At 41.4% G+C, this 13,750-nt stretch overlaps 1 protein-coding gene across 1 annotated transcript in view; it reads right to left on the bottom strand.

The window, feature by feature from the left end:
- Positions 1–425: 425 nt before the first annotated feature.
- The window catches only part of UPP2 (uridine phosphorylase 2), a 44,108-nt gene continuing 30,783 nt past the window's right edge, over positions 426–13,750 (bottom strand). The window contains 4 exon segments of the mRNA XM_012640764.1: positions 426–577; positions 10,450–10,596; positions 12,681–12,851; positions 12,854–12,889. Coding sequence (XP_012496218.1) covers positions 426–577; positions 10,450–10,596; positions 12,681–12,851; positions 12,854–12,889 — 506 coding nt within the window.

The following is a 13,750-nucleotide window of genomic DNA, read 5'->3' as shown; positions in this document are numbered from 1 at the left end:
AATGTACATAATCAATTTCTGTCACTTGTCCAATACCTAGAAGTGCCTGACAAATTTCTAACATGAATTTCTGGATTGGTTTCAGAAACAAAATGGTAATTGTATCTACAAATGGCTGATCTGTTTTGATGTGAGCTTAATTAATGCTGCATATGAAACTCCAAATGTCACAATCCAGGAGTTTTAAAATTTTAATTATTAGACTGATTTAGTTAACTTATTCTAAAATGAAATTTGAATTTAATTTAATGTGAGTATTAAATTCTTTTGCAATAAATTTCTTTTTTAAGAGGAAAGGATTTCATAAAATCTCTCCATTATGAGTTTAAAATGCGTATGAGAACTATTTGAAGATGCCACAAATGATGTGACTTTCACATTACAACTTGAGCTACGAACTTGCCAGGGAGGGTTGGGAAGTCCAGTTATGACCTCTGGTCATGAAGTCCAAGCTGTTGTTTGATGAAATCGGAGATTAGGAGCTGAGGCTGTTGCTGGTACCATACCAGAACATCATGGGGCAAGTTCATCTGGCCATAGTCAAGTGTGTCAAAAAGTGTCACACAGACCACAGCATCTAGAAGAGCAAGAAACACGATTGGTGAAACGAATGGCTTTATCTTTTCTGTGGAAACATTAGCCGAACCTGCCAACATCCTTAGCCACGTACTTTGTGTTGTTTTCCCTGTAATGTTGATGCAACCTGACTAGCCCTCTAGTCTTCTATATAATTCATGTTTCTGTGGAATCCCACCAACTACTTCATTTAAATTAGTTAATTGAAATTATTATGAATACTCTTCCTTCCTCTTTGCTCCATAATTAGCTAGATTAGGGCTCAGGAAAGCATTGTGTTCAAGATATGAGAAGGAGAGATCTTTGCCATCCAAGATGCACAACCTCCAGCTTTCTATCCTATTTCCAGTTCTTAGAGAAGGCTCTTCTAACTTGAGGATATAGCTGAAGAAGTAGCCATTATTCCTTAGGTAACATTTTACTCCTTGTTGCAATGTTCGAGTTTGCCTGTGACAGCCCTTGCTAAAGAGTAAAGTAAATAGAGAAGGGATATGGAACACTGACCTCAGGAAATACCGATAAAGGTGAGTACTGACCGTCATCAAATTTGAGAAGAAAAAATATGAAACGAAATGCTTAAATATAGGAATCAACTGAGTGTAAGAGCAAATATATTAGCATTTAATTTCTAAAGAATATGAATAAACTCTTATGATAAATAAGAAATCAGGAGAAAAAGAAAAAAAAGTCTTTTTTAAAAAACAAAACTCTCATTTTTGAAAAGTCACTATGAGGGCAATGTCTTTGGTGCCATCAGAAAGAGCCAAAGAGAAAAACTGAGTTCCATATGAGTTCTTCATTGTCAGTTTCACACCAAATCTTTGATTTCAAGGAATGTGGTCACCCACATTTAAATCAGTGCCAACCACTTTGAATTATTAAGAGTTTAATGATCTCCATCTGCATCTGCATCATTTTAAAAATGATTTCAGTGCATATGGGATTAGATGTGTGTACACTAACAAGCTTTGAGAGCATAGAGTTAGAGTTGGGCTTGAATGCAATATTTATTTCTTTGACCTCTCTACTACTTCAGACTTCTTTGTAAGATCTAGATCTGGAAGAAGTATACTGTAATTATAATAGCATGTTCTATCTTTTTCTTTTATTTTTAATTGACAAATAAAAATCATATATATTTATGGAGTACAATGTAGTGTTTTAATATATGTATACATTGTTAAATGATTAAATCAAGCTAATTAATATATCTATCATCTCATATATCTATCACTTTTTGTGGTGAGAACAATTAAAATGTACTCTTTTAGAGATTTTGAAATATATGTTGTTATTAACTATAGTCACCATGTTGTGCAATGGATCTCTAAAACTTATTCCTCCATGTAACTGAAACTTTGTACACTTTGATCAACATCTCCCCATTCCCCATCCTGCTCTCCCACCCTCTGGTAACCACCATTCTACTCTCTACTTCTATGAGTTTGGCTTTTTTAGATTCCACATATAAGTGAGATTATGCTGTATTTGTCTATCCATGCCTGGCTTATTTCACTTAACAAAATGTCCTACAGGTTCATCCATGTTGTTGCAAATAACAAGATTTCCTTCTTTTTAAAGGCTGAGTAGTATTCCATTGTGTATATATATCACATTTTTAAAAATCCATTATCTGTGATTCCATATCTTAGCTACTGTGAATAATACTACAATGAACATGAGAGTGCAAGATCTCTTCAACGTACCGATTTCAGTTCCTTTGGATATATACTCAAAGATGGGATTGCTAAATCCCATGGTAACTCTATCTTTGGTTTTTGAGGAATCTCCATACTGTTTTCCATAATGAATGTACTCGTTTACATTCCCACCAACAGTGTACACAGGTTCCTTTTTCTCCACATCCTTGACAACCCTTGTTATCTTTTGTCTTTTTTGATAATAGCCATGTTGATATGTGTGAAGTGATATCTCATTGTGTTTTAATTTGCATTTCCTTGATGTTTGTGATGTTGAGCATATTTTCATATCTCTGTTGGTATTTGTATGTCTTCTTTTGAAAAATGTCGATTCAGGCCCATTTTTTAATTGGGCTTTTTTTTTTCTTGCTATTGAGTTGTTTGAGTTCTTTATATATTTTAGATATTAACCTTTTATCTGATGTATGGTTTGCAAATATATTCTCCATGTAGTTCTCCAAATATTTCTCCAATCCCTGTAACTTTTTTGTTTGGTTTAGTTATTGTTACATGCTGAGCACTTATGATATCATTTAATGCTTACAACTGTGCAAAACTAATCCCTTGAGGGATTAGTTTTGTCCCCTTTGACAGATGATGAAATGAGGGCTTAAAGAGGTCAACCAAGTGGTCCAGTGTGACACAGCTGGTTGATAGCCAATGAATCCCCAGCTTTCAAAACTACTGAGGAGAGTTCTCTACCCTCCACCCACTCCTCGCCTGAGCTGGCACATAGTGAGCCATTAGGCAAACCTGCCTTGACCCATCAGTCAAAGTGACCCTCTTGTTCAGTGAAGTGAAAAGCAGTGAAAATATTCAACTTGAGCTGAGTCAAATATTTCATCACCTAGGGCCCTATTTATTCAAAACTCACCTAGTTGTAAAGCAGCTTGGCTGAACAGGTAAACAAGCAAATGGAAGAGCTAGAAAGTTCCCCCAGCTTTTCAAGTTAATGATCGGCAAGTCTGTGAAGCCTGACGTGGGTTGGCAGTAGCGGGGAAAAGTTGAAAGTCCTTCTCTAATCCTTCACTTGGCAGGAGGATAAAAGGAAACCAGCATTCTGTACTTTTCATGGAGTGGGAGCCAACTTTACTAAATGTCTTTTCTGGATTTCAAGGGGAATATCAAAGATGGAAAAGAACAGGTCATAGCAATCTCAGTGGTGTTTTCTTGACCCTGGAGAATCTACTAACAAGCAGCATATAATAATCTTGTCACCTAAAATTACTATTTCCATGAGCAATTAAAAGGGACTAATTACCCAAAACAATTTGCTGAAATTAAGCCTGACAGCTTTGCTACCATAATCCTCAGATTAGGCAGGGAGGGTGGCTCCTGGGGAGCAAGGGACACTTAGTGACCGAGCTGTCACCAAGGAGGTTGTCAGCTAACTGACCTGAGGCTGAAATTTTGTGGGGACACACAGATCTGAACATGGAGCTTGATGTCCCCTGAGCTGCACCAGGAACGCCCAGTGAGTCTCAACCCTTTGAGATCATTTGTGGCCCCTTTGAGAATCTCTTAGAAGTTATAACTGGAACCTCTTTTCACACAAAACAATACACGTGTCCCTGCATGTACAAAACATTCATGTATAATTTCAGGGAACCCAGGGGCCCCCAAACCCACTCATGAATCCTTAGGAATCCATGACCCCTATGCACTGCCACTTTAACCCCCCCTCTCTGATTCAGAAGGAACTTCCACAAAGGTTTTCCTATGAACGGTGGACAAAGATAGCAGGGCTGGGCACAAATGCCTGAGTGCACAGAAGAAGCCAAACAGGGCTGGCCTTGGGGAACAGCAATGCAGCCAAGGTTAGCTGCACAGTTCCCAGTCTGGTCTTTCGTTCTGCTCCTCCTCCACCTCCTCCTGCTCCTCTCGTACACCCATGGCCCCTCAGGGGTTTGAGTTTATTAAGCAAACACCACCTTTCTGCCCTGTATGCCTGGTATATAAAGCATGGGAATCGTTTTTAATCAACAACCCAGAGCCTTTGCACCTCCTGTACTTCTGCTGAGACCTTTATCTCAGGCTGCCGGCTCCTTATTAAAAACCAAGTGTGGAGAAATCTATTAATATATTCAAAGGGGCTTGTCAAGGCTAAGGGACATACAAACTATTTGTTCTTGTAGATTGGTGTTTCTCAAAATGTGCTCCACAGGCCACCTACATCAGAATCAGAGATGGTTAATAATTCAGATTCTTAGGCTCTGCCCTTGACATACAAAATCAGAATTGGGAGTGGGAGTTGGGAGAGGGCAGTGAATCTGGATTTAAAAAAAATCTTCCCAGTTAAATTATTTGCACACTAATATTTGAAAACTACTGCTTTAAAGACTTTAACTCTGAATTACATCAAGCTACCACAAATGTGCATACCTGGACCCTGCTTCTTTAGGTGCCCGGGGAAATGCTGAATTAGAAAAATTCATTATACCTATGAAGAATTGTCCTGTATCTTTTATAAAGGTGTTATTAAAACAATGCCCATTATAATATAGCTGATAATTTCACTTAGGTTTAACATTTGGATAAAGTTTTTGTGACAAACCTCAAATGCTTTCCATTATGAGATAATGAGGGCTGTGTAAGTCCAAGTGTTTTCATTTTCAGCTTGACCTCCAGGACACCCGAGTATTTAGGTTTAGTGTTGCACTTCTGGGGTGCCCTCCCTATGTACACCCTTATTCTCTATACCTTTGTTTAAAGGGTATTATTATGCCTTCCTCTTGCATTGAAAGCTGCCGCTAATGCGTTTTCAAATAGAGGAGAGTACAAGTCATCTTTCCATGGATAAATATATTACTTTTTCCACCTTGTGGAATGGTGGAGAGAGTCGTGGTCAGGAGACAGAAGATCTCAGTTCTAGTCTATTTCTCTTTCTGTCTAGCTGCATTTCCTCGGGCAAGTTAATTACACTCTCTAGACCTCATTTCATTCTCTGAGAACGGAGCAGGTTAGATCTGAGGTTTCTCCCAAGTCCACATCCTCAGCATAGGTGCCTCACACCATCTTGTCAGTTCAAGGAGGTGTACCTCCAGGAGGTCCAGTTGCAACCCTGGGGACTTGAGCTCCTACCAGATGCCGGCCCCCCAACCAGAGACGACTCAGGATGGGCAGAGAATAGAGCCTGATGTGCTGGGAGGGGGGGTCACAGGTAGTGCCAGCCACACGAAGAGTGGAATCAGTGATCCTAAAGGACTCTCTAATGTGTGAGTGTGTTGGCAATGGGGAGGGAGGAGTGGGATAGAGGGCAGGAGAGTAGAATTAAAATGCATCAAACAAAACTATAGACCTTGACCTTGATTAAAAATATGTAAAAAAACTTACAAAGCAAAAGGAAGCAAATTATTTTTCAGTACTGTCTTTATAAAAATAATAAGTGAATTACTAACCATTTATATCTGATATTCCAGATACAATGACTGTAAAATACTGGCTATGCATACTACTGAATAAGTATCTACTTAGTGTTTTAGTTGAATCCAACACTAACTCGACTGGCATGTGCTCAGCCGTTTGGGTTTGCTTGCTGAAATAGCGCAACTACCTGCTTACAACATTTAAAATAGAAAAATCTTCATCAACTCTTAATCAGGTGCACATTTTGGTTCACCTGTCCAGAGACTACCCACCTAGCATCTCCACGGGGAGGCTGCTGGCAAGAAGCAGCACAGCGTGGTTGGAAGGGGCCCGAGTCAGATGGAGCTGGGTCCAAATTCCAGCTCAGCTACCATGAGAAGGTGGGAAAGTTATCTGAAGTCTCTGAGCTACGATTTCTTTTTCTCTTGTGAGAGTGAAGGGAGCTGCAATTGGTTGCTTTGTACCTTTGTGTAAAATCCTGATTTATCTCCATTTTAGGGCTAAGAAATACCCAGCTCCAAACTGAATATAATCTTTAATCCTTGTTGTAATATCTTTCTGACTTCATCTGTGATCACCATGCAGTTCCGAGCACTCAATATCCCTCATTGCTGGGAACAGCAGAAGAATATAAAAATGGAATTAAAGTCAAGATTCTGCTCCCTCTTACTGAACTGCACTAAAGTAATATAAAGACTGAATATTTCCCCAAAGTTACCAGTATCTGTCAAAGAAAATAACACTGAATTCTTCTTTTACTCTAAAGAAAAGCCACTGTGAGTGCCGCAAACAACTAAAGACATAGAAGGGGATTTAAGCCGAACCTAATCTTTCTTAGACAAATATTAGGCTTCATATCCTGCCATGCAAGCAAGTGTCAAAAGCCAGCCATCGTCTTTAAAACATGAATACAAATCGAACATACTTATCGCAAGTTCACAGTGCAAAAGGATTATCATCTCTAATCTGAACGTTAGGGGTTTAATTAAAGTAGATTTTGCTTTAAGAGAGGGACAGATATGAGCATATTCTATAATAAAATGATAGATGAATGCATTCATTCAGCATTGCATGGTGCTTCCATTGTACAGGTTTATGGTATTCTGAAGACTAAGCTTTTTGATGTGAAATAATTTGGTGAATTCCATGATTTCCCTTCATCCGAATCTTTATTAAAGCAGTATTGGGTTCCCAATACTCTTTTCCAGAATGATGGGATCAGCATAGCAACAGTGATTTATGGGTTCGATGGCCTTATTCTAGGCAGTTTATCCACCTACTTATCACTTATAAAGAGACCCAGGGGCTGCAGACACAGCAAAGGAATTATTTGTATAGACCTTACTGCAAAGGGAGGCTTTATTAAGGCTCTGCTTCCTCCTACTAGGACAGTTAGGAGGCACTCTTGAGTCTTTTAGACAACACCAAGCCACTAATGTGGCTGGGGAGTGAAGGATTCAGTTTGCTATGGCCATTTGCCATGGCCAAAAAGAGTCTAGTAGCCATTCTTTTCATTCATTCACTCATTCATTCATTCATGTGGCAAATATTTATTGAAAGTGCATATGGGAGACATTCTAAGTGCAGGGGATATAGCAATAACAAACAAGGTCTCTGTTTTTATGGTGCTTATATTCTAATGGAGAGAAATATTAAATACATGCCTTTATGCATTAATATGCACAAAATAATATATAAGTTACTACATGAACAAACCAGAAATATGGTCGATTGGTCGTCAATGTGATGCAGAGAAATGCAGTAGAATGACACAATTGTGAGTGAGTGAGTGAGTTTGCAAGGCTTCTCTGCAGAGGTGAGACTTATGGTGAGATTTGATATTAATTGTAAAGATAATAAGCGGTGGTAATCCATGTGGACCCAAGACCTCCTTGTGCCAGGTAGATACTGAAAGATCTGTTTCTACAATGGTTCAAACACAGTGAGTGATTCCTCTGCGTTAGGTCAGTGGGTCTCCAGAACACCTTTGTTTACATAAAAATTTGTTATTCATACAATGAAGCCATCAGCCGTCCCCTTAATATGAGTTCAGATTGGTTATCCAGTCATCTGGTAGCATTAAAGGGACAGAAAAGATCTCAGAAGGCTGTCTGGAGAGACAGGATGAGTTGGGCCATTACTAATAGTGACAGGGATGGGGGACAGGACTGTGGGCCTTGAGCTGTTGGTGCCAGGTGAAATCTCTTTTCTCACGTTGCTTACCATCAGTTTATCCTCTCTAACTTCCTCTGTTTCAACAGCTGCTTGTGAATGCACTCTCAGCCCTTCCCCACAAGCACACTTTTCTCGCTCACACAAAGTGGGTTATAAATGGCTTAAAATCAAAAGGTGCCAGGTGCCAGCTTCCAAGCTTCAGTGCTGTGGGGGTAGGATGTTATGAAGTGGCGATGAAAGAAGGGAACACGATAGCATTCCATGCCTGCGGTTTCTGTCTGTGTACTTGGTGGCTGATCTTCCAGGGGGCAGCGTACCAGGAATCCACCTTTTAAAACAGTGGTGTCTGGGGGAGATAAAGAACCCAGTCACCAGGAAGACATTCGGATAGAAATACTCCCAAGAACTACAGAATTACAGTTACAGGTGCCACCTTTAGTGTGCATATTGGCAGCCTAGGAGGGGTCTACTGGATGAAAAGGCTGCAGCAGTGGCCTGGAAGAGAGCTATTTGCAGGCTGAAATCAGCTACCAGCAGGCTCAGCAGCAGCAGAAAAAAGAAAATGCAGCAGGGGGCAGGAACTACAGAAAGGTAGAGAGGAAAGTGTCCAGGAGGGACACCTGCAGGTGGCAGAGAGAGCAAGGTCACAAAGATTTGCAGCAAGGACAGAAAAGCTCAAAACAGAATAACGTCTATAAGGTTTCTGCAACACCCTAAAGGCAGAAAGACTCAGGCCCAGGGTTCACAGGCCTAGAACTCTCCTGGCTACCAATCCTGCCTTCCTCTCCATGAAGAACTGATGGTCATCATCAAACTCGCACCAGGGCAGCATGTCAGTAACTCAGCATTTTATGTTCTACTAAATTGGCTCGCAAATTCTGTTTCATTGACAAGACTCAAGCGATTACTTGTTTATATAATAAAGAAATGTGAGGAGGCATTTCCTGGAGCAGAAATACCTGAATCCAGGTGTTCCTGCAGGCTGTGTGCCCACCAACCCGACTGCTGCTCAGGCAAGGCCAAGCCTTCCCACTCTCACTAACTCAGAGAGAAAAGCAGATGCTATTGTTTCTCTGAAAGGGGGTATTCACAATGACCTTCTAAAGAGTACAGAAGTGCATTTGCTGGTCTTCACCCAGATTTTACAAGGATTTGCATGTGCCCATATACTGAGACGTGCGAGCAGTTAAGGATAGTGGTTCTACAACTAATCGCTTTTTATGAACTATAACTTTTCTAAAATGTATTATTAGAAATTACCACATATATTTTGTTTGTAATGTGTATATTAAAATTGATTGACCATAAGAACAAATATTGGAATTCAAATTCCACTTGTGATAAAATAAAGCTTTATCACGCTGTAATTCTTTACTGCTTCTTAGTTGTCTTCTCTGGGCACCAGCACACTACACTCTCCTGGTGTGCTGTCACCTTCACTGGCCACTCCCTCCTCGGTCTCTCCCATCTCCCTGAACTTTTAACATTTAACCAAGGGCATCTTCTCAGCTGTGTCTACACTCTTTCTTTGTCATCTTATCCCCTGCGTGGTTTTAAATGCCATCTATATGCTGTCAAATCATAGTTTTACTTCTCTAGTTCAAACTTTCCACCTAAACTTCAGATTCATAAATTCCCCTGCTTTCTTGGCCTCCATTTGCATGTCTACTCTCCCCAGATTTTCACTTTAACTTTCTCTACCCCAATTATGGTAACTTCATCCTTTCAGCTATGTTCAGGCTATAAATCTGGGAGTCATATTTAATTACTGTCTTTCTCCCCAAATTCACAACAAATTGCCAACAAATCGCCAACAAATCTTGTTGGGCATTGTCTTCACAATGTTTCCAGAATGTGACCACTTCTCACCACCTGCACTGCTACCCCTGCCCATCATCTCTCCCCACACTGCTGCACCCCCCTCTCACGCCTCTCCCCGCTTCTGTGTTCTTCCCAGCTCAGCCACCATGGTGACTCTGTTAAAATGCGGTCAGATCCAGTCACCTCTTTAGTCCCAACCCTCCAGTGGCTTCCTGTTTCACTTCAAATGAAAGTCACATTTCTCACAGTGACCCACACAGTCTGCACATCTTCCCTCTTCTCCTCCTATTGTCCACCACTGTTACCCACCTCAGCCGCTCCAGCACGCCCTGTATGCTCCTGCCTTGAGGCCTTGGATTTGCATTTATTAGAACACTCTTCCCCCACATATGCACGTGGCACCTTCTCCTTCCACCCTTCCCTGACCACGTTAATTAAAATTATGACTCAGGGCCTATTTGAGGAATATTTGGGCTGCATCCTGTCTCAATACATTCAATTGTAATAGACAATAGCGGCCACTACCAGGATAGAAAACTGAAATTGCTGTCGTGTCCTGGCCACGTGACCAACTAGCTTGTGACCTTGGGCAACTTGTTTTTGACCCTTGAGGCTTGGTTTCCTCATTTGCATAATGGGAATAATGTCTTGCCCATTCACAAGACATGAGATAATGTGTATTATAAACAACTGTAAGGCATGCATTCGACTCAAAGTAACATATAGTTGAACTCCTTTTTCTCCTCCTGAGCAGTGAAAATATCTTCATGGAAAAGGAGAATTTGACCCTGGACATTCATGACCAGCTTACCTTTTAGAACACAAAGTCCACACATGGCTGCAAACACTGTAGATTCCCTTTCAATATCCCTGATGCTAGCTTTATGTGCTCTCTTCAAGTAATCTAACTTCTTTTCCCTGGAAAAGTAGTACAGTGCTCCCTCTAATCTACCTTGGCCTGAAAGAGAATGGAGAACATTTAGTGTCTTGATGTCCTACCACAGTGGCAGTGGCATCACCAGGAGGCTTGCTGTTGGCCAAAATGCCCTGTGACCACCTCTAACTCCTGACCCTGCTCCCCAGGTAGGAGCAACTGGGCCATTGGAACCTTTCTGTCTGAGGGCTGTGGAGCGAGGCTGGGGAGTGTCCATAGCTGAGGGCCCCACTTCTGGCGCCAGTAACCAACTGAGTGGCTGCAGTGGCCAGCACTGTGCTCAGGGACATCATGAACGTGGCAGGGGGTGGGGGTCACTGAGACAGCTGCGTTTTGAGGAAAATCTCGGGTTGTTCCTGTGAGTGGGGGATGGCCCAGGCACAGGTGTTGGGGGGAAAAGAAGAGAATTCAAGGCTCAGTGATGCTCCTAAGCCACTTAAAGATCAGATGGTGGTTTGGACATTGCAGCTGTTCACATGATCATCGTGACAGTGGCAGCCGTGCACAAATGGCACACATCCCTCAGGCTGCATGCCACCCCTTAGTGAGCACATTTCCTCTCTGGGCTGTCCCAGTGCTCACTGATCACTTAAATTCACCTGTATCAACCAGTGGGGACAGAAGGAGGGGGAGAAAATCCGAACACCATTATTTCCCTTGGACCCTGTGTGCACCCAGAAACAGACCTCTTCTCCCCTCCCCACTCCTGAGAGGGCCGGGAGTGAAGCAGGTGAGCTGATCAGACTCTGTCACTGTCAAGTATTCACACAATCCTCTTTTGGGCTCATTCCTATCTTTTTCTCCCTTTTCTCTACCTCTTTCATGCTACTTTCACCACCCTGGCAGTCTATTGCTCCTCATTCCTGCTCTTGTCTTCAGAGCCACCTGCCAACGCCTCCAACAGAGTGTTACTCAGGCTGATTCAAATGCAGACATCTCAGAAGCCAAACAGGTCACATTGGGGAGACGGTTCGCCTGGTCTGAAGGGAGCAGCCTCACTGTACCTTCTGCAAGTGTAGACCCTGCCATTTCAAAAAGTCAGAAATCTGGATTTTCCCATGAAACCTCCAGAAATTATAAATGTTGGCAAAATAATTCACATTTTAAAAACTACTGTGCAGGCCAAAGAAAACACTGACCCCAACAAGCTGCCATTTGCAAGTTCTACCTAAACACAGGGTGGGGGACCCTCCAGGTGAGGGGACAGTGAGCCAGGGCCCAGGACTGAGGTTCCCAACCCTGTCAGATCCAACATCCCTCCCATTTTATAACAAACATGTGGTGAAACCACCTTTGCTCAACTGAAATAAAATTTACAGATGATATAATCTATCTCCATACACAATTTTAAAAAGTTCAATATTATACCTTAAGTTTGATCCAAAGGGAAATTAAAGTAATTTATAATGAAACAATAATGGATTTTGAGATTAACAAAATTACACTGCAAGATTTCCAGAATGCCCCAAAGGCCTGGAACCAGCCCTGTGTAGATTCTTTCTCCTGGAATGAGCAGGGCCTGTCCTTGAAGGTCTTTCTCTCCTGGCCTTTCACCCTTGTACAAGAGCTGCTACTTGGCAGTCACCTTCAGTTTGTCTCTAAGCTTGGTCTGGGGACCCTTTACTCATGGCTGAGAGATAAAAGCACCACTCTGAGACCACCTCGTCCTGGTGGGATTTGTTCCCCCAAACATTTCTCCCTGTTTCCTGGTCCCCACTCTTTCCTGGGGATCACACCCCCTCTGAGGTCCAGGTGAATGACAGAAACATAGAATCAGCACATTTCCCTTCTCTTAGAGCCACCAATTTCAGTTAGAGGCATAAACAGAGATAAGATTTCACAAACATCACTAATTGCATTTTAGTATTCAATGTGCACTTAGAGACTAAACCCACTTGCAACATAAATTCATTCTGGGTGTTTTTCGGCTGCTTAATATATCCTTATATTCCTATGCTTCAGTAAGTTCAAAAGGCTATTTCAGTCCCTTTTTTAATCCACAACTATTAGTTTTCTAAAGTGGAGTTTTTAATATAAATTATGGGTTTGACTAACAAAGAGTTGCTGGCATTTTTCTGTTGCCTTCACAGTTTACAAATTATTTTCACCTTCATAAAAATAATAGGCATACATTGTATGTCCAATAAGGGTTGGGAAGTTGGGGATTTCTTTGCTACAGTTGAATAAGTTCTTCAGTCAGGTCCTCGTCAAGTTCAGCACTACGGGTGACAGGTCGTCCAAGATCACCTGTTCAAACCAGAGCTTGAGAAAGGAATCTGCGCTGTATCCATTATTACAACAGACCCAGGTGCGATCCCTGCGATGTGGGAATAAATGAGTGATTACAGAAGAATACCATTTAGAGTTTACTTTTGACACATAGGAGGCAACCTATTCTGACAACATTAATTAACACTCGCTGCTAATGATTCTCCCTATTTTCATCTTTAAAATTATTTTCTTTCCCATATGCAATTAAATACCATTCAGAACAGGCATTTACATTTGTTGTCTTTCCAGATTCACATTTACAATGTGATGGGGTTTAAATTTCAAGACAAACATGATTCTTGGGCATGCAAATTAGTACCAGCCTTCAGGCTCGAATTTGAATAAATTAGGTCAGGAATAAACTAAATGAGCCTGCTAGCAAGTAGCTTTCACAAAGTGACGTGACTTCTTAATATTTAATCTTCTCTGCAACTCCTTGATTACTATAATTTCTTTGCATCTCTATCTGCTTTTTCTTCTGATTCTTGTCACATTCGTTCCCTCCCCTCCCTGACTCCATGTAAATTAGGCCTCTTGGCTGACCCTCCAGTTGCTACAAAGTCTGGCTTCTCAAGGGACGGGGTCTTATTCAAGAAACCATTTTCTGCCCACTGTCATCCTCCCTGCCTGGGATCCCTCTCATCTCCCCGACCCCATTTTTCATCGGACTAACACCTACTCATTCTTCAGGTGTCAGCATAAGTCACTTCCTGCAAAAGGTCTGAACACACGGAGGGGAAAAAAATAAGTGAAAAAGTTAAAAGGCATATTTTTGTCTGCTTTGTCGAAGATTAGATGACAATATGAGGATGGTTTTATATCTGGGTTCTCAGTCTTGTTCCAAAGGTCTATATCTCTGTTCTTGTGCCAGTACTATGCTGTTTTGGTTACTATAGCCTTGTAGTAA

The sequence above is a fragment of the Propithecus coquereli genome, unplaced genomic scaffold (assembly GCF_000956105.1).
Source record: "Propithecus coquereli isolate 6110/MARCELLA unplaced genomic scaffold, Pcoq_1.0 Scaffold157, whole genome shotgun sequence".
NCBI classification, from domain to species: Eukaryota; Metazoa; Chordata; class Mammalia; order Primates; family Indriidae; genus Propithecus; species Propithecus coquereli.
This window is presented reverse-complemented; position numbering and strand designations above follow the sequence as displayed.